The sequence below is a fragment of the Pezoporus wallicus genome, unplaced genomic scaffold, assembly GCF_028554395.1.
Source record: "Pezoporus wallicus isolate ANWC-B61680 ecotype Strahan unplaced genomic scaffold, APGP_CSIRO_Pwel_v1 scaffold_3294, whole genome shotgun sequence".
In the NCBI taxonomy this organism is placed as follows: Eukaryota; Metazoa; Chordata; class Aves; order Psittaciformes; family Psittacidae; genus Pezoporus; species Pezoporus wallicus.
In genome coordinates this window covers 815,211-838,622 of record NW_026635478.1, presented here as the reverse complement: position 1 = coordinate 838,622, position 23,412 = coordinate 815,211, and the positions used below count along the sequence as shown (strand labels likewise).

The following is a 23,412-nucleotide window of genomic DNA, read 5'->3' as shown; positions in this document are numbered from 1 at the left end:
TGATATTTCAGAAGCAAGAGGAAAAAATAATTCCAGTCAATATCTGGTACCAAAATATTCCACTCCTTCCACTAACTGAAAAAACATGTAGAACATTAAAATTTCCTATCAAATGATGTGGTAGCTCTTTGCCTTTTGTTGAAGGCTTGTCAGAAAATTCTCTCATCTGACATACTGCATTATATGAATACCACATATAAGATGCCAACTGATTTGGAACCAATGGAAGGATTGTAATCTACTGGGGCTTGAAAATTGCTAATCAGTCTACAGTATAGCAGAGCTGACTTAGAGCTGTTAAGTGTAGCCTTCAGTCCTGCTTACCTCTCCAGACAATTCTCAGAAGCATTGCTATCATGGATGCAATGTCACTTTGTACCCTGATGTAACACAGCTGTGAAATGTGATTTTAAGTGCTGTAGCACAACCCCTTCTTGCATTTGTTACTTGGTAGTTAATTCCTTTACCATCCACTGTGGGAAGAGAGATATGTTCTGCAGAGGCTTGCACCTCCTGTACCTATATCCCATTTGTCATATCACTTGTTAAAGTAAGTGTTGACACCTGAAGTCTTTACTACACTAATGGGCAAACAGTATGAAATGCAATATTTAACATTTGCCTTGTTTATAGTTCTTGAAATAGAAGGGAAAGGTGGGTATCAGGTGGTAACATGGAGAAGGAGAGAACAGAGCAAATGGTTTACTGGACTTGGGACTGGGCTTCAGGAGAAGGCAGAGCAGCCTTTTCTGACAGCTCACTGCCATTGATGTCTCAAGCCTCCTGCCACCAGTGCTTCCATAGCTAGACAAATTTGCCTCTATCATTTTTGTGACCACATTGTTTGCCTGTTTGTATATTAAATCACTTTAGAAATTCACACAAAAACCCCAATTTTAGTTTTCTGATCTAGTTGAACTGGTTTACTGCACACAGATGTGACAGAACAGGCAGTGCACATGAATGGCAGGACCTTGCAGTTGTGAGAGGGGATCCAGGGGAATGTATTTTTTCCTTTCACTACTTGTGAGCTGTTAACTGGCTCAAGCTCACTTATGAAACATATCTTCTTCTCTAAATGAAGAGTGAGAAGTGGAAAAATGTGAGTTGGATGTCCTTAGGCACTGTTTATCGTTCATATAATTTGCCAATGATGTACAAATATTTGCTTTTTAACATCCACTGCCAGCAAGAAATACTCAAAAAAGGCTTTCAATTTGCTGAATAAATGCCTATGGAGGGTTTCCAAAGTTCCACCTGATTTCTCTGTGCTCTATAATGCCAATCAGATGAATCCATAGTACACAGAAATTAGCTTTTAGAATGTGTAATTGTTTTCATGATTAAGCATTACTTGAATAGAAGGCACTAAATTTAGACCTTTTCTCCTAATAAGATATGAAAGATTGGAGGACCAGTTAAATGACCTCACTGATCTACATCAACATGAGACAGCAAACTTGAAACAAGAGCTAGCCAGCATAGAGGAGAAAGTGGCCTATCAGGCGTATGAGCGATCACGGGATGTTCAGGTACTTGTTTTTCCTTATAATAAACTTGTAAGATTTTTCACAGATCTTGTACTGTGAAACACTTGCTTCTCTCTACATCTTTGTATTTAAGGAATCTGGGTAAACATTTAAGCTCATGTTTTGTCTGTTTTAAGTTGAAAATCTAGCACTTTTAAATTGGTGACAGTCTCCACTTGTTTCAATGGATTTAGAATTTTATTTGCTGGAATGGATGCTGTAGCCTAGGCAGACTTATGGACAAAGAATGGCCTGGTTTAATTTGTTGCACCTGAGGAGGAAGGAATTGAATCTCCTTGTATTTGATAATGTCCTAATACAAACCTCTTGCTCAGGCTTTCTCCTGTATGTAGTCATATCACTGGCAAGGTTTATTATAAATTGAGTGTAAGGTCAAAAGAGAGCTAATTGATAAATAAACTTGTAGAATTGACAGTTGTAATTTAATACTTTCTGTGGTCACAAGAGTCCCTGTAATCAAAGCTGTAGGGTGTGTACACCTCAGTAAGCAGCTGTAGTCATGCCTGGCTTCATTTAAAAGCCAGTAATAATGTCTACAGTTTGTCCTGACAGCATGTAGTTACAGACTTGAATACCTGAATACAATATAAGCATTTACATAATGCATAATGGTTCTGCGCAAAGTCTGAGCAGGTGGGGAAAACTGTTGAAAACGTTAGCTTGCCCTACCTTGGGTTTAAATTCACTGACTACTGAGGAATGCTCAAAGGCTGTTGTTGTATTGGGTCAGATGGTAAAAAACCCCAAACCAACCCTGTCCTGTACCCCCCTACACTCCCATTTTTAAGTGTAGAGAGCGCAGGCAGCAGGACAATCAAACTGTTTCTTGGCTGCTGTGAGAGTTAGGAAACTCCTGGGAACAGAGTGGGCAAGGACGGTACTGAATCCAAGCATTTCATAGGTTACTTTGTAGGTTTAAAGAAGAGAGGTGTTTCATGCAGGACTCCTGTGAAGGTATCCTGAGGATGTGAAAACGGAATGAGACCAGAGTTCTCCAGCAGAAGGGCTGTGAAATGTTTGCTAGCTCATTAGCAGAACCCTGCAGGGGTGTCAGATACTTCTAAAACTGACTGAATTGCTACACCAATGCAGCCTTGTTTCTTTTATCTCTGTATAGTTGGGCCTGTTTAAACCTGTCTTGTTAGAGGTTTGCAAAGAGGCAAAAATAGAGGAAAAGTGTTTAAATTGTGGATATTTTAAGTAACAACCTACCTTTGGAGTGCTCTGTCCTGAAGGGATGGATAGATTGTTTTTAAAACATTTGCTCCACCACTCAGTGCAGAACTGCAGGGAGTAGATTTATGTAGCACGAGATGATTTGGGAGTAACTTATGGTCAGAGTAGAAGAAAGAAGCAGGGAAGTTCTTTAGTGTGTAATGGAGAGCATGCATGAACTGTAAGGGACTTTGTGCCACCCATTAAGAACTATCTTCTGTATTATCACTAATTCTTGGACCAATGAAAGGAAGCCATCTTTCGTAAGGTGCTGTGCCACATGCTTGGTGCTGACTTTGGTGCCAGGCTGGTCACATGGTACGGCAGTTCAGTGTGCAGCTGATAACTCTGTGCAGTGGTTTTGTCTATTTTCACACAAAAGGTTGGGTTGAATCGGCTTCTTACTGCATGACCAGGTGAACACCCCTGGAGTGCAAAGAAAATGTCTGGAGTTTGAGAATGGGGAAGGAAGTTGGGATGCTGGAGCATGATTTTTCCTTTTTACATGGTGGTAAACATTTGTCAAGTTCATGGTGCCCAAATCGCAAACTCAGCAAAAAATGGCATTTTGGCAAGTATATGGAACAGTCAGAATGTTTTCCCTGTTTCACTTTGAGAGGGCTTAAGTGTGGCTTAGTGTCTTAGGAAGCATTTTACTTGAAAACCATTTTTAGTCCACACTCAAGCAGAAGAGAGAGGTCTGCTTTCTTTAGGGCAAAACTTACGACTTTTAAGTGGATTATGTCACATGACGGAGAGAATATCTTAAAGTATCGCTACAGATTTCTTCACTGCCTCAGCTGCCGCTTGGGGTATGGATTAATGAGCCTTCATGCTGACAGGTTGCATGGAGGAATGCCCCATCCCTGGCAGTGTTCAAGGCCAGGCTGGATGGGGCTTTGAGCAACCTGGTCTAGTGGAAGGTGTCCCTGCTCATGGCAAGGGGGTTGGAACTGTATGAGCTTTAAGGTCCCTTCCAACCTAAATCATTCTGTGATTCTGTGACGCATCGCAGCACTGTACTATGGGTGGCTTTGAGAGGAAAAGTATTGTAGACCAGAGAGGTGGTGTAAATCAAATGCTACGTGTTGCAAAGTAGATTAATTAGTAACGCAGCAAGCCTGTACTACCCTAACGTCTTCTATAGCATATAAGAAGAAACTTACTTTGCTGTTTTAATGTAGTGAAAGTTGCCATGGCAACAGCTTTCCCAGTGTTTCATCACATCAGCATATGCAGAAAACATCCATCACGGACATTACACTTATAATCCTTTTTCTCAAGCATGAAAAATATAAAAACTACATTTCGGAGAGTGCTGTCAGACTTCCTTATGCCTGAGCAGACAGCCATACACATGTGCAGATAGAGATGTGCATTCATTTTCTTTAGAAAAGTTGGTGGTTCATTCATATGTTAGGAGTCTGTAATAAATTAGACTTCTAGCTGCTGGGTGGCTCTGTAGCTAAAACAGGAATGTGGTGTATGGAATTCCAGCTGCCCTAATTCTTGTTCTCTGTCTCCAGGAAGCCTTGGAATCATGCCAGACCCGGGTCTCCAAACTGGAGCTCCACCAGCAAGAACAGCAAGCACAGCAGTCCGAAACCGTTAATGCCAAAGTGCTCCTGGGGAAATGTATCAACGTGATCCTGGCCTTCATGACTGTCATCTTGGTGTGCGTTTCTACCATTGCGAAGTTCATTGCTCCGATGATGAAGAGCCGCTTTCATATCATCTGCACTTTTTTCGCAGTGACGCTGCTGGCAATATTTTGTAAAAACTGGGATCATATTGTCTGTGCCATAGAAAGGATGATCATACCGAGATGAAGCCGCTGGCCTGGCTGCGTTCCTTTTTATTTTTTGTTACCGCTCCCCTTGCTGTTTTGTAAGTGCAGTGTGTATACAAATTATTTTTGTCAGTTTCAATGTGCAGACTGGAGGGAGAAGGCTACAAAGACTCCTGGACTTTGAGGTGTAAATACATACTTGTTGGCAGTCTGTTGCCTGTTCAATCCGATTGTGTCTAACTGGCTGTATCTGTGACCAACTGCTTGCTTATATCAGTCTCCTGCCTTAATCCAATGGGTTTTCCACTTTGCAAATCCACACCCACAAAAGATGGCGTGATGCTCCACCAAGGGATCCAGGCAACTGCAAAGTGTGAGGCGTGCTTTTTGCTAGGCTGGAGTGCAGAGAGAGTGATCAGGAGGGAGTGCACCGCAATGTGTATTGTCAGCCCTGTTAGACTAATAACTAATGGATCCAACTAGAATGATAAGCCAAATGATAGTGTCACATGTGTTAATAGTTCTTGATTCTAAATTCAGGCATATCTGTATATGGGAGTTTTAGTTTTCAGGACCAGCAAAACTTGATGCTTCTGCTAGTAACCTTTTTGCACAGAGAGTATATTGTTTGTAAATTAGACCAGTGCTAACTGTGATCAACAGTCATCGGTTGTTCTATCCTGGCACTGTTCACTACTGCATTCAGGGAAGACATAAATGTGGTGTAAGACTTCCAAAGATGCACTGAATTGAATGATGAGCTCTCCAGGCCACTATGTTAAGGAGTATAGAAGCAAGTACTGGTGGGGAGGCTGTCATGCAGACCAAAGTACTCACTTGCTTCAAGCCCTGAAACTGGCAAGGGGAAAAAAATACACAGCAAGGTGACACTCGGGTTAGCCTGTGTGAGCACTGAATTGCTGGGGTGCTCTGACTGAATGCAGAACAGGTAGGTGGTGGGACTCTGGGTACGGTGGATTCTTCTCCTATGTCAAATTAAGGATGTGGAAGGATGAGGGAACAGCTTTTTAAGAGAGCAGGGAGTTAAACTTCTGTAAATATCCAAACACTGTGCAGACTCTCTTGACAAACATTCCTGAAAATAATGTGTTAGCATAGTACCACTACTGGGACACAGGGTTGGATTTGTTTTCTTACTGGAATTTATTTTGCTTGATTTAAGAACTGCAGAAAGAAAAAAATAAATCCGTGGCTCTCAGCCCTGATGTAAACCAAGATCGTAAATAAAAACCAGACAAACCAAACAACAAAATGAAACAAACCACCACAAGCAAAATTCTTCTCTGTTCTCCATTAAATGCAATCTCCAGTTATTTGATGTTCAGTGTTACTTGCTTAGAAAAAATTGTCATGACAGAAATTCTTTTCAGTTGTTATGCTGCTTTTATGAGGAGGGGGGAAAGGGGTTACTTGGTGTGTATTTGTTTTTAATCGAGTACAACAGTTGACGTAGATATTTGGAAGACCTTATTCTGAGGGGAGGAAGTGGGCACGGGGAGGCAGGGGAAGAGCTTTGACATTTTACCAAGATTGGATTAACAGTGAATACAGTTACTTTTTGTGACTTCAGGGACCGAAGGAAGGACAGAATTAGATGCATAAATAATGATATGACTCAGCATTTAGAAAATTCAATTAAAACACTTATTTTTTATGTGTGCTACATCTTTGAACAGAGAAATCAGGAAGGATTGTGCTGGCTTACAGGCACTGGAAATAGATCAGATCAGGCACACCCATGTTATCCTAACCCAGCCCTGCCTCCTCTTCAGGGGAAGGTGGAGTGGAAAGCCAAAGTCCTGCAAAGAGGGATATGACTTTCTAAAGCCCAGACTTACCAATTGGTTTATCCCTGGCTGTGTCAGGAAGAATTATTATATAGATACATTCTTCCTTATCATTTTTTTCTCTTTGCCTTTACCCCAATATTCCTGGTATCCCCTGAAGAAGGAAAGATCAGGGAGACCTTTCTTCTAGTGTCTCTTCACCCATTTCAGTGCTGTATGCATGCATTGCAATTGGCCTTCACCCTTAAATTCCAAATACCTGTACTTAGCCTCCTTTTACAGCTGGCTAATAAACTGCGGGGATTGCTTCCACTGAAGATAAGCTCATGAACTTATCTTCACAGGAAGGTCACTTCCACAATGTTAAAAAGATTAAAAGGAACAAAAGTAGCAGCTCTTTCCTGGCCTTTACATCACAAGATAGGGTTTCCCTTGCTTTGTTTTTTATGCCCTTTTGATGTGTCCTTGGTCTTTTCCACTGTTTTCAAATAATTTGTTCCTATCTTCATTTTTGAAAAGGCATACAATATCTATTTATAGTCTGTACTTTCCATTACTTTATCCAATGAGTGTACTTCTATTTAGAGTTCTTTCCCGTCTGAAGCCTTTTCCTAAATTCCACCACCCAGTTTACTGATCCACAAGATTATACAAAAAAAAAAAAAAGAGTGCCAGTATTGATCCTCAGAAAGCTGTGTCTCTGGATGGTGTGTTGCCATCTTCATTACAATTTCCATCTTTTGCCTGTTGCATGGTCATGTGTTTAAAGAGAGAATCCTCCTAGTGCTGGTGTGCATACTTAAAAATGTCTTGTCAGGTAGCCTCAAGGTCAGGCAGGAAAAAGTCATTCTTCTTATAACAAAGGAAGTTGGTATGGTACAACCTGGGGAGGTGAAGGCTTCTGCTCCCAGGGCATTCTATTACAATCTTGGAAGAGGATCTCAGTGCAGACTGAGGGCAGAAGTTGTCCAGGGGCCTACCAAAGATTGCTCACTGTCTTGATAAAATCTGACTGGGTTCAAATTAGAAACAAAAGGGTCTCTTCTTTCCGTAGTGGCCTTCTAGCTGGCAGAGGACACAGAAAATGGACACAGAAAACGCTGTAAATGCTGCATAATGTTACTCTTGCAGATTAAAACAACCCTAACTGGACAAAGCACTTTTCCACGTTATTCTTCTTGCTGGATTTAAATCACTGGAGGACGTGACACACATCAAGGAATTAAAAAAGTTGTGAAGGGCAAAAGCCTGTTTTCTGAGTTGAACTGCTGTAGTTCTGTGTATGAGCTTTGCCAAGTGCAGGCTGTCCAAGGAGGGCAGAGGTCTCCCCTCTTACCTTCACCCTCCCCTTTCTTACCTGGTGCTGCCACTTGGGTGTGATGCAGTCTTCTGTGTGCCGGAAGACTGCATCACATTCCAGCTCAGGACGCTGGAAGAAAAACCTAGCCAAAGTGGGGAGTGCACAGCTCTCCACAGCTGGAGACTTAAAGGTCTCATGAGTGCAAAGCAGGGACAAAAAAAGGGAGATGAGCCTTTTTATTTTCTGCTGCAGTGAATCATTAGCTGCTCTAAAACTGCACCCTAGGCAGCCTCCCTGCAGAATAATGGGGCAGCTTCAGTGCAGAAAGGGTCTTGCTTTTGCCTACGGGGAACAGATACAAATAGCACTAGGCTGTGGTAGTGCAGGCTAGGCAGCTGCATCTGTACCCAGGTGCAAGAGTAGGCTGGTGGCTGGGCCAGCCAGGGCTGATGTCACTGCCACCAGCTCCAGCTGGGATTATGTGAGTGTATCTGGCTTGCAGCCAGAGCTCTGCCGGCAGTGGAAGTGTACCTAGGCCATCCCAAACCATTACCAGACCTCTCTTAATGAGAACTTAGTGCAGTTTCTCAATGAATTAACCATGTTCTGTAAGGATATCGTTTGCTTTTATGTTCTCATACGGCACATTAGACATTCTTGGTGTTCTCCTTACACTTACTCATCATGAGCCTCTAAAACACTCCCACTTAACAGAAAGTTGCCAGACGGTGTAGTTTCTACTTGATGCTGCCTGACAGTCAATTATTTCCCTTTGACAGTAGCTCTCCAACAGAAAAACCCTTCAGTTAGTTGTTAATACCTGTTCTGTAGGCTCTTGGCAGCTTTTTTCCGCAGAGGTTTCTGGAGATTTATTTTCTCATGAGGGTTAGCACAATCCTCCTGGTCTCTCCCATTTCAGAATTCAGGTCTAAATTAATTTTCCCCTGAGACTTGTATAATGGTTTCCTCCACTAGCTTTGACTATAACTCCATTATTGCTGAACACCCAATTAGTCACTGACGGCACTGAATGAGACCTAGTTTAAAGTCCTTCTCCTTTCTGCACTACATTATATGTGTTCACGCAACTTCTCATTTCAGTGCACTCCTGTGATGTTGGCTTGTTCTGAATCCTTAGAGAAGCACGATCGAATCTGGTTTTTAGTTTAGTATCAAAATGCTTGCATTGTGCAGTGCCCATGTTGCGGGACCATCACATAGAGACCTGATATCTACACTGCATGAAGGACATTTAAAGGCCAATGGTTTTCTTTGAACAAACCATGACTGCTTATCTGGGGAATTATCTGGAGAATAGACATTCAATAGGTGAAGGCAATTTGCTGTAGGAAAGACATAATCCACTCACTACAAGTCTAAGCTAGAGAAATCCAGTGAAAGCATAAGCTTCAGTTTTGTACTCATAAGGGTAGCTAGTAGCTGCTGAGTAACATAAACATCAATGGACTCCAGCAGATGAACGCTGCTGCTCCAAGAGGAATCAGTTTCAGGTTCTGTTTGATACAAAGTCAAGTGCATAATCACAGGTAGTGCTTTTTGAAGTTTAAATCAATAGACAAATCATTTTTTCAAAAAAACTTGCCAAACCCATCACCTTAACCCATGGAAGCTTGTGGTTCATTTAGATGGCATGGAAACCACATTCGCAAACCAAGTCACTTTCCTCTGCGATACAGATTTTTTTACAAATACATTTTACTTCTGGATTCAGTGGTACAACAGAAGGTAAACACAGATTAATGTAATTAAGCACTTTAACTTGGGATAACAGAATTTAATTACTTCTGAAAGTCCATCTAGGAATAGCGATCAGGCACGATTATTATCTTTTTTTAAGCAAGCAAATATTTATCAGCTTTTTTTCATTTACCATCATGCCAGAATGTGGCCTTTAATTAATTACATTGCTCCCCTTTAAAATGCAAGAGATTATAAAAGGCTTGCTTTTAGAGAAAGTTTGAATGGTCTCTTTGATGCTGAGTAGAATCCGGAATAAAGAATCAGACAATTTTACATTGCAGCAGTGAAAGAAAAAAGTTTCATTTTAGTTAATGCAATTGCTTCTTTTCCCTGAAAAGGCAAACTGAGGGAACTGAGCTGATGCTGTATATAAAGACTGCATGAGGACTAGTCAAACTACCTTGTACAGTGGATTTGCTGTATGTTTAGCGTTAAGTTGTACATCGTTGGAAAGTCTTGCACAAAGCCACCTTTCCTTTTTACCCAGGGAGACTGGGTCTGGTAGTGTCAAGGTGTACCAAAAATTGTCTGGTTTTATTGACTAAAGTACTGTCTCAGTGTGTGACCTACAATGTTTCTCATACCATCTTCATTTTGTGCAGCACTGTGGAAAGATGCAACTACGACAATGTAGGTTTTGTATATTTTGTTGTGTAGTCATGACTGCCTCTAAGGTGCCATTACATTTTTTAAAATAAAAATATTTACATTTCTTTGATGATGAGCATTGTTTCTTAAACATACTGCCTGATCACTCGAGTCCCCCTTCATTTTAATTTGTTGCTAACAAATTTAGTCAATAGACAGTGACAGAGTTGTTCACTTCAGCACAGGCCCCACCTTTATAATCCTTATAAAACTGAGCGTTCTGCAGCTTTGACCAAAAGTGGTAATTGGAATTTTATTTACAGCTATGCCATGGCAAAACTGCAAACATCAAATGAGGTATGAGCTTGGGTGAACATGCTGAGCAAATGTTTGCAGTGTGCCAGGCGGTTGGACTCGCTTTGGGTTTAGTTTTGGAAAACTGAGTTAGAAACCTAAGCTGAATTTTTACATTCTTGTCAGGATTCTTGGTCACTTGTGCCAAAAATGTAATACTGACATGCCTAATAGCTAACAATAGCTGACATTAGCTATTAGCAACATATTTGCATGTGTTTCTCACAAAGCAGAGGTCTTGTCAGCTGGCACTGGCAGCCTGGGGAACGATGATATTTTTATACCAAGAACAGAGTAAAAACAGTGCAGTGACAGCATGTGGCTTTGCACTCATGTTGTACTTCCTGTTTCCACCTATTTGAAGAAATGGCACACAGTGGCTCCCCATGTCACCTGCAGACTTTTCAAGCTTGTGTTATGCTGAGTTTCCCATGGACGCCTGGAACTCAGCCTGTATTATGGCTGACTCCACAAGCAGCAGGTTCCCCCCTGCCGCCAATAACTTTTGCCCACTTCTGGCATGGGCTGAATAATCCCTGCAGCGGCAAACCAGATGTGAAAAAATGCATCTCGTTCATAAGCTATGCTCAGAGTTGTTTATAACTCTGGCTTTGAAGCATGCATAACACACCCTGGCAACTGTTTTAGCACACAAAAATAGAAAAGCAGAGAGGAAAATGGTGCTGTTTGACTTGGCACACCAAGAGAAGTGTCCCTCATAGCCAAGTAGTGGTCACAATACAGCGTTGTTGATCAGCGGATGAGACAAATAACCATTACCAGCAATGTACACAGAGTATGGAACTCTGCCTGGGAACAGGTGATTAGTTAACAGATAGTTTGTGGGTCAGGGTTAAAGGGAAAACAGCTATGGGAGACATTACTGTGGGGATCTGTTACAGACCGCCTGATCAAGGAGAACCTGCGGATGAAGCACTCCATAGACAAATAGGAAAAGCCTCACGCTCGCAGGCCCTTGTTCTCATGGGTGACTTCAACCACCCTGACCTCTGTTGGAAGGACGGTACGGCCTGGCACAAGCAATCCAGGAGGTTCCTCGATTGTGTGGAAGACAACTTCCTTCTGCAGGTAATAGAGGAGCTGACAAGGAGAGGTGCCATGCTTGACCTCGTGCTCACCAACAGGGAAGGGCTCATTGGAAATGTGATGCTCCAGGGCAGCCTTGGATGCAGAGATCATGAGATGGTCGAATTTGAGATCCTCAGGACAGTGAGAAGAGCGTGCAGCAAGCTCACTGCCCTGGACTTCAAAAGAGCAGACTTTGGCCTCTTCAGGAACCTGCTTAGGAAGGTTCCATGGGATACAGCCCTAGAGGGCAGGGGGGCCCAAAACTGTTGGTTGATATTCAAGGATCACCTGCTGCAAGCTCAGGAGTGTTGCATCCCACCCAGAAGGAAGTGCAGCAGGAGGGCCAGGAGACCTCCTTGGATGGATAAGGAGCTCCTGAGGAAAATTCAAATGAAAAAAGAGGCTTATAAAGGTGGAAGCAAGGACAGGTGGCCTGGGAAGAATACAGTGATGTTGTCTGGGAAGCTAGGGACCAGGTCAGGAAAGCTAAGGCCCAGTTAGAATTAAACTTGGCTGGGGTGTTAAGGATAAGAGGAAGGGATTCTATAGGTACGTAGCAAATAAAAACCAGACTAGGGACAATGTGGGCCCCCTCAGGAAGCTCTCAGGAGAACTGGCTACACAGGATTTGGAGAAGGCTGAGGTTATGAATGACTTCTTTGCTTCCATCTTCACTGGCAAAGGCTGTGACCACACCACTCAAGTCTTGGAAGGCAGACACAGGGACTGTGAGAATGAAGACCTTGCGCCCACTGTAGGAGAGGAACTGGTTCGAGACCATCTCAAAAATCTGAACGTGCACAAGTCCATGGGTCCTGATGAGATCCATCCATGGGTCCTGAAGGAGCTGGCGAATGAAGTTGCTAAGCCACTGTCCATCATATTTGAGAAATCATGGCAGTCAGGTGAAGTTCCTGACAATTGGAAAAAGGGAAATACAACCCACACAAAGAGTTGTGGTCAATGGCTCAGTGTCCGGCTGGTCACCAGTAATGAGTGGTGTCCCTCAGGGATCGGTGTTGGGGCCGGTCTTGTTCAATATTTTTGTCGCTGACATGGACAGTGGGATTGAGTGCGCCCTCAGCAAGTTTGCCAATGACACCAAGCTGTGTGGTTTGGTTGATACCCTGGAGGGAAGGAATGCCATCCAGAGGGACCTTGACATGCTTGTGAGGTGGGCTGATGCCAACCTCATGAAGTTTAACCATGCCAAGTGCAAGGTCCTACACCTGGGTGGAGCAATCCCAGGCACAGCTACAGGTTGGGCAGAGAAGAGATTCAGAGCAGCCCTGTGGAGAAGGACTTGGGGGTGTTGGTCGATGATAAAATGAACATGAGCCAGCTTCAGTGTGCACTTGCAGCCCAGAAAGCTGCATCAAAAGGAGCGTGACCAGCAGGTCGAAGGAGGTGATCCTGCCCCTCTACTCTGCTCTTGTGAGACCTCACCTGGAGTATTGTGTGCAGTTCTGGTGTCCTCAACATAAAAAGGACATGGAACTGTTGGAACAAGTCCAGAGGAGGGCCACAAGGATGATCAGGCTGTTCAGCCTGGAGAAGAGAAGGCTGTGTGGAGACCTCATAGCAGCCTTCCAGTATCTGAAGGGGGCCTATAAGGGATGCTAGGGAGGGACTCTTCATTAGGGACTGTAGTGACAGGACAAGGGGTAACAGGTTCAAACTTAAACAGGGAAAGTTTAGATTGGATATAAGAAGGAAATTCTTTCCTGTTAGGGTGGTGAGGCACTGGAATGGGTTGCCCAGGGAGGTTGTGAATGCTTCATCCGGGCAGTGTTCAAGGCCAGGTTGGACGAAGCCTTGGGTGATATGGTTTAGTGTGAGGTGTCCCTGCCCATGGCATTGGGGTTCGCACTAGATGATCTTAAGGTCCTTTCCAACCCTAATTATTCTATGATTCTAAAATGCTTTGTGTTGGTGCCCCCAATGCCCCTGAGAACCAAAGTTGCACTAATGTGCAGAAACTAGCTGAAGACACCCAAGACTTCATTTGCTGCTACATCGCAACTCATTTTGCAACACTGAAGCCTGTTTTGAACTTGCTGGTTTAGACGCTGAGCAGTGCAGTTTAAACTTGGTTATAGATGCTTCCTGAATGCATGTGTGCCATTGTGCTACCGTGGAAGAGGACAGCAATCAAAGCACAGGTTCTGCCACCCACAGCAGCTATTACAGAGTTGATGTAATTGGAAGAAGAAATCTCCATGCTGTATTCTCCTCAATTCCTGTTTGGACTGTTGACTGATGTGACAACTCATTAGTTTTGTGAAGTTACCCAGTAGATTGATGTTGTGTTACCTTTCATGTGCAGCCTTCCAGATTCAGACAGAAGTAAAGCAGAGACTGGACTCCCCTGTGTTAATCTCTGAAGCTGGCCAGCACTAAGCTGCTGAAAGAATCATTGACACACTTTTGACAGAAACTGTAGGAACTGAGCTTGCATTTGATGTAGTTGTGATCCCTTCACTTTGTCAGTGCATGATTCTACCCATCTGTGTGTTTAAATTTGGAAAAACTCCGTTAGTGGCTACAATGGAGTCAATCCAATGGAAATGAAAGTACAGTTGGGACTGATGCCTGTGTTACATAAGAACAATATACATGAACATGAAATCTCACAGCCCAGTGAATTCCCTCTTCATTTTTCTGTTGAATACCATTTTAATAAATTGGTCTGGGAAACATTGTTTTTCCCCACAGTCACAGACACATGTTTGAAATGGAAGGACGCAGAAGATCAGTATTTATAAGCACAAGATACTCTAACGTACATGCTGAACAGAAAAATAGAGAACACACTGCGTATGTGATCAGTAGTCCCATAGAACACTATCCTGGGTTCAGCAGTAGCAGTCATTTTTCTCCTTCTTGGTAGCTGGTGCAGTGCTGTGTTTTGACTTTCGGCCTGGGAACAGAGCTGATAGCGATGTTTTGGTTTGGCCAAGGACTTTGTGAGCCTCATGCTCTGCCAGGGAGGAGGGGAAGCCAGGAGGAAGCAGAGACAGGACACCTGACCCAAACTGACCAAAGAGGTATTCCATACCACAGCACGTCATGCCCGGGATGTAACTGGGCGTTAGCCGGAAGGGCTGGGAGACTGCAGGGTTGGAGGAGGTATCGGTCGGAGCTTGGTCGGGCTTGGGGGGCGAGTTATCGGTCAGCTGGTGCTGAGATGTCGTATTCTCTTCCCTTGTTATTTCCTTTATCATTATCATCATTGGTGGTAGCAGTAGTGATCTGTGTTATACCTTAGTTACTAAACTGTTCTTATCTCAACCTGTGGGAGTTGCATTCTTTTCGATTCTCCTCTCCGTCCCTCTGGGAGTAGGGGGAGGGAAAGAAAGGGGGGAGTGAGTGAACGAGTTACCTGACTGGGTTTAAACCACGACAAACACAATTGCCTGAATAATGGCTTCATAAACTGCCTCATGCTTTATATCTACTGATGTTCTATGTGGTAAAAATTACATTCCAGCTCTACTGAGCTCAATGCTGAAACCTCCAAGTTTAACCAGGGAAGACTCTTAGCACTCTTATCAACACTATGGCACTTAAAAGCAATTTTGTCTTCTGATTTTGTAATGGCAAAGATATTATTTTTCTCAAGAAATCTACACACAGCAATGTCTGGTTTTAACTCTCCACCACAAAGAGCACACTACTCGGTCACAGACACCTCTGCCACAGTTGTATTGGACAATGAAACTATTTGGATGCTTTAAGGCTCTGCTGACCCAGAGGCTGAACAGAGCTTGTATTCCCAACACTAATTCCCCTCATGACCTCTATCCTGCTAGTTTGGATTCAGGTCGAGGTGACGTAAACTAAGCGGGGATTAAACTACAGGTATGACCAACAGCAAGTGTGCATAACAGCAAAACCCTTCTCTAAAGATACACCACTGGGCTACAGGAGCTTGAGGATTTATCTGCTTTTACTTAAGCCCCACAGTGAATTGAAACAGTGTACCTTAAAGAGACTTCACTTTCTGTAAAATAAACTACTGATATCTATAGCTGCATATATTTCTATTTCTAGAAAAACATCTCTGCTGTGGGAGATGTTTCAAAAAGGGGAACTTGCCACTTGGAAAAACCTAACATATTATAAAGGTACTATACCAGCATCCTTTAGGTACTGACTTAATTAGAAGACTGACATAAAGAAAAAGCAAACAAACCAACCCCTATATGTATTTCCCCTCTCTCCTCAACAAGATAACTTCACGATATTTACCTCTCTACTCTCCCCCCAGTTGTCCTGTAATATTTCTAGCCTTAATTTTCTAGCTATTTCTCCCTCTTGCTCGACCCTCTTTGCTGTACCCATAAGCCCTACACGCCTGCTCTAAATTCCTTCTTCCTTCAGCCCTCTCCTCCTCATGCCCTTGGACTCCATTTTGTCTGTTGCTTTTTCTCTCTCTTTCTCTGTACTCTACAAGACTCCCAGGTCAAATCTATCTCAGTCACTACAGCAGCTCTATTTTTAAAGCAAGCAGAGGTAGGAGCAGGTTTTTAGCGCTGCTTCTCACATTGCTGTGAGACATGGAGGGAGATGGTCACTGTGACCAAGAGCAGTATCATTACCACCTGTACTTCAAAACTGTGGGTACCAGGTGATTAACTGGAATTACCTGACTCAGTGGGCCTCAGAGGGAAACAAGTACCCTTTTTGAATGAGTGTGAAAAAGGTGGAGGCAAAAATAAAGTAACATGATTTCCACCATCTTGAGTCATCCTTTTAGAATAAGATTACACACTGGAAATGATTACACAGAAACTGCACCCTTATCACCAAATCAGCTTGGAAGAGACAGCCAACCCTGTCTGTTGGTTTTAGTTAAATAATCTTAAATTTTGCAGTTCTTATGCTATGTCTCCCTCAGAGCTCACGCTGAGTGACATAGATTCCTGATGTCATGTTTCTCATGTAAATCAATAGTTTTCCAATCAATTATAGCTGTATAACCCTGATGTGAACAGACACTAATAGAACCAAAGAGTCTGGAGCATGCTACCATTCCTGTTAATGAAGATGTAAGAGGGAGGAAGACTTCTGTTTGACCTTAGTTACCATTAATATTGTTACAGCTGATAGTGGAAAAAAAAAATTTAAAATGAGCAAATTTGATGCAGAATTAAGACTGATACCAAATTAAGCAAATTTAATACAGAACCAAGAATCAGGTATGCAGCCTCATCATTCTTTTTAAAAGATTTTTTGCATTGTAAAGCCATGTAGAACTGCAGCTTCTTTTTTCTCTTTTTTTTTTCTTTTGCCATTTTGCATCAAAATTAAATTTTAGTTCATTTTGGAAGGTGAGCTTTCAAGTTATTGTAATGTTACCTACTTAATATAGGTATACATTGGTATACACTGAATACTGTTACTTCACTTCCAGTATCGCAAAGGTATTGACCGCAAGCGCAACATGTCTGTACAGCAACATCAGTCTGCACAGTCAGACTTCAGTGAAGTAAGTACTAAACCCCTGTCATTCACTGTAGCTGTGGAAGTGATTGTAGTATGTTTCAGACACGTTCTTATAAACTGAGCTTACAACCACCTCTAGGGGAGCCAACGGCAATTGTCATCTCCAGATCTTGATAAAGCTAATGGCAAACTTAACACTTGGCTTCTTTTCTCGTGTTCCTTGGGGATGTGTGTGTGTCATCAGTAATACCCACCTTATAATACACTACTTGAAGACAATTTCAATCCTTATTAAAGGATTGTTAATCTTATTAGGAGAGTGTCAATACTCGTCTGGATCAATCTCCCGCTTTAGCCAGAGACTTTATGGAGAAACTGAATACGTGTATGAGAAGATCATGTTTACAGCATCCTAACTGCTCCTACCAGCTGATTTCTGTCAGAAAACAGCGGCCACTGCCAGGAAAGCACGGAATGTGTTTTGGTTTGTACTTGGCTACGTAAGCCTGAGCGCTCACCTCGGTATTGGCCACCGGACAACAGTCAGACAACAGCTACTTAGTACCACTGAATACAAAACATAATGCTGTGGGGAGTGAAGGCAATAAGATTTGTATGAAGAACAGTTTGGGAAGGAGCTCTGAGGCCTTGGTGCTTTGACAAACCCTGGAGCGATGACTTGGGGCATTGAAGGCCAGAGGATGTGGGGGTTGTGAGAGGGTCTGCAGCATTGTGATAGACTATTTACCTGAACAGTTTTACAGGGGGCAATGAGATAGAACATTGTATGTATATGCTGGTTGGGAAAGTACCAAACAGGGGAAAAAAAGGGCTTGGTTGCAATGAAGTTGGATTTGTGTCTCTTCATCAACTTGAGTCTGTGTTGCGAAATGCCACATAATGCATACTTTTTTACCTCAGATACCTATTACCATAAACTGCTGTGAGCCTCAGGTCCAGCGCTTTCCCCTCCTTTCTTAAGCAGAACTGCAACGACTAGCCCATCACTCGGGCGCAGAGGCTGGAAACCACTATACACAGCGGCACAAGCCCGGCGCTTTAGAAAACAGCCCGCGCTCACCAGAGGGGTGTTGTTCCGGTACGACGGGCCAGCAACCCCCGGCGCTGAGCAGACGGGTGTCGTTCCGGTACAGCGGCCCACCAACACCCCTCCTCACCACACCACCACAGCGACGGGTGCCCCCCGTACCGCCCTAAGCCCGCGAGCTCGGGGCGCGGCCAGCCCGCGGCAAAGCTGCCCCGCCCTCAGCCGGCTCCCAGGGTGCTCCGCGGCCCGCGGAACCCCGACGGGCGGAGGAAGATGGGGCGCCATTTTTAAACTCCTTGGTGTGGTGGCGGCCGCTGCTGCAGACTGAGCTGGCCGAGGCGTGAGGGGAGGCCGGGAGGGGTGGGCGGGCTGTGGCCGGCCTGACTGGGGCTTCATTTCTTGGCCTACAAGCTGGGAGGCCCTCCAGCCCTTGCTCCGGCCCTGCTCGCTCGGTCGTCCCCTCGACCATTAGTTGCAGAGCAGAAGGTTGCAGGGATAGGTAGAGAGATCGTAGGGAGCAATCGTCTTTGTCTTGTGTTCCGTGTGGTGGTAACAGCCTTCTGTTGGCTGGCCGTGGGGTGGTGGGTTTGGGAGTCACCCAGCGCAAGGTCAAGGGTAGGAAGCGCGTGCTCGCTGCCAGGCTTCCAGATGTTTACATTTGCATGCTTTCTTTTCCACCAGCGAGCTTCAGCCGTGTGCAGTTTGAGGAAAATGATTATTTTTTCTGCACCTCTGGAGGTGGGGCACCCGTTAGTAGTGTTGTTCCTCTGACCAAGCTCCTATGTCTGTAAGTCATAGGAAAATCAACAACAAAAATGGTGGTATACAGCTTGCACGGCCTCTCACATGCTCTTTGTCCATGTACCATAAGATACATATAACCATATATCCAGGAGGTGTAGAATACATACGCTAACAGAAGACCTCTGCTGTGTCTGAGCATCTGTCTTTTTAACTCAATATGAAAGGGAAGTGATTTTTCAGAAGAGCTTTTTCATTGTAGCATATAGAACAGTTTGTATCAAGCAGTCATCTGTAGGCCCAAGTAAAACTTTGAGTGAAATTCTAGTGAGCAAAGGTTTCTCATGTGTGTTTGAAGGTCCCTTGTCAGGAAAAAACAGCGGAAAACATACATGGCATATGTAGAGTAGCTGTTCTTGAGTACAGCTAGATTTACCAAGTGTTGCTCCCCTGTAACATTTCAGCTTCTTCAGTAACAGCTGTCAGTTTGACTTAATAGTGTATGTGGCTAAAGCAAAAATCCTGAGCTAAGATGCAAACTTGTTTATTGCTTTTCACCAAATAATTAACTATCTCTTAGTGTAAGACAGAAATTGAAAGGGTGATTAATGCTGCGTGCGATGTGTAGGGATGGACACTTAAATAATGTACACTTAATTATTGTTGGGATGTGTATTTTGAACAGTGTTGTGGAGAAAGTGATAGTTTGAATAACATTTATGTCTTCTGTAATACAGAAATCATACAGATGTTCTTCCAAATTTCTGCACTTGGGCACGTAAAGGTATTAAGCGTTTGTATTCACTGGATTCTCTTCAGCAATATCTGAGCAGCATCCAGATTATGGAACTCCTATAATAAAGGTTTTCATGTTTCTCTTTGTTATTTTTCCACCTATATATTTTTTTTTAATTTGATTACTTTGGCCGTTGCAAGTTGCTTATGGTAGATTGGTAGAATATGGACTGTTACAGAAATGAGAGGTATGTTATCGTATTTCTCAAATGATATATTGTTTTGTTTTGGCTTTTATTCACTTGGTGTTCATGGGAAGTCTGATCTCTCATGAGTGTCTGGCATATTTTCTTAAGGTAGGATTTGTTTCACTTAACTTTGACTGTCTAAAAACTAGATGTCTAGTTCAAGGCTGGTTTTTTATGAGCTCATGATGGGACAACTCTCTGCTCCTTAGAGGAGAAAGCCTTGTTCCTCCTTGTGCCTATTTGCTTGGCTCTTTGTTCCTTTCTCTTACCCAGTACCAGCTGCCTCCTTTCACTGATGATGTAGCTTGTTGGATGCTTCCATGAGCTAGTGTGACTCTCTGACATCACAGAAAAACCATTGAGTGTTTTCTGCTTGTTTAAGTGTGTTGGCTTCTTGAGTTAAATCATTTCATGAAAGGGTCTGATGAATAATAAATCTTGGAGTGGGAATGAAGAAAGGAGGAGTGGAACCTCCCCTGCGAGGTGGCAGTGAGCTCTTGTATTGGATTACACTTTCATTAGTGCATTATCTAGTCTTATTGTAGACTCTTAAGCAGGGATGAGAAGGGGTAGTGTTTGAAGAGCTCGCTTTCATGAGCCTGTGCTGCTTGTGAGTGTCTCACTTATCCTTTGTGGCAAATTGTTGTTTCAAAAGACCTTCGCTGACTCACGAAAAAAAAGCAAAGAAAGAGCATATAAAGCAGTGTAGAGTTCTGACAGAAGCAGGCAAATGGATTGAACTCTACATTGTGTGAAACAGCTGTTTGGCTTTCCACAGATTTTACTGAGATTTTTACTGCTTGAACAAAACACAGCACAAGGCTAAGTACTTTTGTTTGGTTTAATCAGTACCTGCAAAATTACATTCATTGTATCATCTGTTTAAAATGGTGTTTGAATATGATGAATTTACATGCTTTAAGTGTGGCTGTGGTAGAGAAAACATTGCTGTGAGTGAGTTACATATGTCACCCAGGTAAATTACCAGTACATGCTGAAATCATGTAGTCTGGTTATACCATGTAAGCTAGAAGAAAGCCACATTGTTATAAACAGATTACAATAAAAATAAATGTATTTATGTTGATATGTTCATATTTTTCTCTAAATGCAGGAATTCTTGCCTTTTAAAGTGCTTGTAGTAAACAAAAGTTTAAAATAATATAGCTGAAAAGTCTTTTAAAAGAAGAAAGTCCCTTTCACAATGTGTAGATATGAAGAAGAGAGAGGTGTGAAGGAGGTCTTTAAGCCATGTTTCTCTCTGTATGAAAATAAGAAATTGGAGATGAAAAACAAAGGTGATGCTTGGAAATGTGACTGACTTAGCTAGATATTCTAAAATAAATATTGCTATTTTAGCTACTGAGAGTGCAGTTCCTGTGTTTCAGGTTTCTGTAGCAATACGTTTTTATTTATGCTTGCAAAAAATTATGTTAAGGTTTCCTAGTATAAGTATAGGGTGACTGATACGAATTTGCAGTTCTGTAACTTGATAAAATTTGGCCAATGTGTAGGTGGAGGATTAATTTTAGGTATGATGTGGTTTTAGTTTCTTTAAATTATGTTTTATGGCTTGTTTTTTTAGCTCTTGAACAGATCTCCAAGAGAGGAACAAATTTTAACTTGTGTTCCTTGAAGTATTTCTCAGAAATGATGGGTGTAGTCTGTGTAATTTTGAAGATTATCGAAGGTTCATTCATTGACTATAAGCAAGTAGTGCAATCCATTAGCACTGAAGAAATTCTTCATAGTAATATATTTACAATATCTGTAGCCCTAAGCAATGTTTGCTATTGACAGTTCACTGCCAGGATTTATTGTATGATTTACATATTTCCTTTTTCTTTTGCGTGGGGGAAGTGGGAGTTTTTTATTGTAAGAATGTGATTAGGTTAAATATTACAAGTTTCTATTAGTGATTTCAAGGAAAGAGCTCTCCTGAAGTAACGAAATCTTTCTGTTACTGTAATTAGTTTGTCACCAGGAATGTAAATAATGAAATTTGCCACTAGATGTCCCTGCAAGCCAAAATAGTTTTGTTTCCTAGAAAACATACTGTTTTTTGCCGTCTGAAACAGTTGTTTTGTCAGCTGCAGTTTTCCCCCTTCTGTTCTTTCCTTTTTAATTTTTCATGAAATCTTCATGCAGATGAATACCTGACCAGGTGTGTGTCTTGATTTATAATTTGTGCACTTTCTGATATTAGCAAAAGCTGCGAGGAGAGAATATACTTCTCACCTACAGCGGTTTGGAACTGAGAATCCGAAAGGTTGCATTTCCATTTATCTTTTTCTTTTGGTTGATAGGCTCTCAGAATAAGTCATGTTTTTTTGGTCTTTGACTTTGTATCTCTTATGGCACTTCAGAAATACCTCTTACTTACATAAGCTGCAGGATTCAGACCTGACTTCAGATCCTGTGTTCCTAATTGTGAGTTCTAGCCTACAGTTTGATAGTTACATTGGTATCTATAGCTTATGGAAGCAAAGACCTGAGACAGAGAAAGGTACTACTGTCTGGTGGGGTTTTTTGTTTGTTTGTGTTTTTTTTTACAGTGATCATGTTGGTATGCTTAGAAATTCTTAGGGTTGTGCTATCTTGGGTTTTCCCTGTGTACCAGAACTTTCTGTTCTTTCATATGGTTTATTGTCCTTAGGATCATTGACCAGGTCTCCTCATACAGCTGTTGGTTTAACAACTGAAAATGTCTTACATTGAATTTGGAAATTGTTGTTGTCTTTTGTTTGTCAACAACTAATAAAAATTCAGGAATGAAAAACAGATACTCTGTAGATTAGAAGGTTCTTCAGAACTTGTGCTATTAATGTTTGAAATTGACTGTATGTAGAGGACAATCCCTGGGAAGAACATTCTTTATTTGGAGTTCTTCCCCCTTAGTCTCTCAGCAAATCTGGGCAAAGCAGAATACAAAGTTGCTGTTGTCACTTTGCCTATACTGGTGGTGTAAGTGGTATAGATTTTCCTCTGACCTTTTTCCATCTGTGGTGGGTTAACCCTGCCTGGACACCAGGTGCCCACCAAGCTTCTCTGTCACTCACCTCCTCAGCTGGATAGAGGGGAGGACATGTGGATCGACACAAGGACACAGACAGAGATCACGATCACTCACCAGTTGCTGTCATGGGCAAAACAGGCTCGATTCAGGGAAATGAGTTTAATTTGTTGCCAATCAAAGTCGAGAGTAGAATAATGAGAAATAAGACCAAATTTTAAAAACACCTTCCCTCACCTCTCCCTTCTTTCCAGGCTTAATTTCACTCTCAAATTCTTTGATTCCTCCCCTCCAGTGGCACAGGGGGATGATGTGGAATGAGGGCTGTGGTCAGTTCATCACACACAGTCTCTTCAGCTTCTTTCTCCTCAGGGAGGACTCCTCACACTCTTCCACTGCTCCAGTGTAGGGTCCCTCCCATAGGAGAACCGCTCAAATGTGAGTCCTTCTCACAGGCTGCAGTTCCTCATGGACTGCTGCAGCATGGAGCCCTTCCACAGGGTGCAGTCCTTCAGGAGGAGATTGCTCCAGCGTGGGTACCCTGTAGGGTCATCAGTCCTGCAGCAAACCCACTCCAGCGTGGGCTCCTCTCTCCATGGGGCCACAGTCCTGCCAGGAGCCTGCTCCAGTGCAGGCTTCCCACAGGGTCACAGCCTCCTTTGGGCATCCCCCTGCTCCAGTGTGGGGTCCTGCATGGGCTGCAGGTGGAGATCTGCTCCACCGTG

The 23,412-nt window shown here is 42.8% G+C and overlaps 1 protein-coding gene across 3 annotated transcripts in view; it reads left to right on the top strand.

Annotated features, from left to right (window-relative positions):
- The window catches only part of TMCC3 (transmembrane and coiled-coil domain family 3), a 143,446-nt gene extending 138,752 nt beyond the window's left edge, over positions 1 to 4,694 (top strand). For all 3 annotated transcript variants that reach the window (XM_057424764.1, XM_057424774.1, XM_057424755.1), the window contains exons 3-4: positions 1,397 to 1,532; positions 4,292 to 4,694. In XM_057424764.1, coding sequence (XP_057280747.1) covers positions 1,397 to 1,532; positions 4,292 to 4,594 — 439 coding nt within the window. In that variant the 3' untranslated portion in view covers positions 4,595 to 4,694. The remainder of the gene's footprint in view (positions 1 to 1,396; positions 1,533 to 4,291) is intronic.
- Positions 4,695 to 23,412: the final 18,718 nt, after the last annotated feature.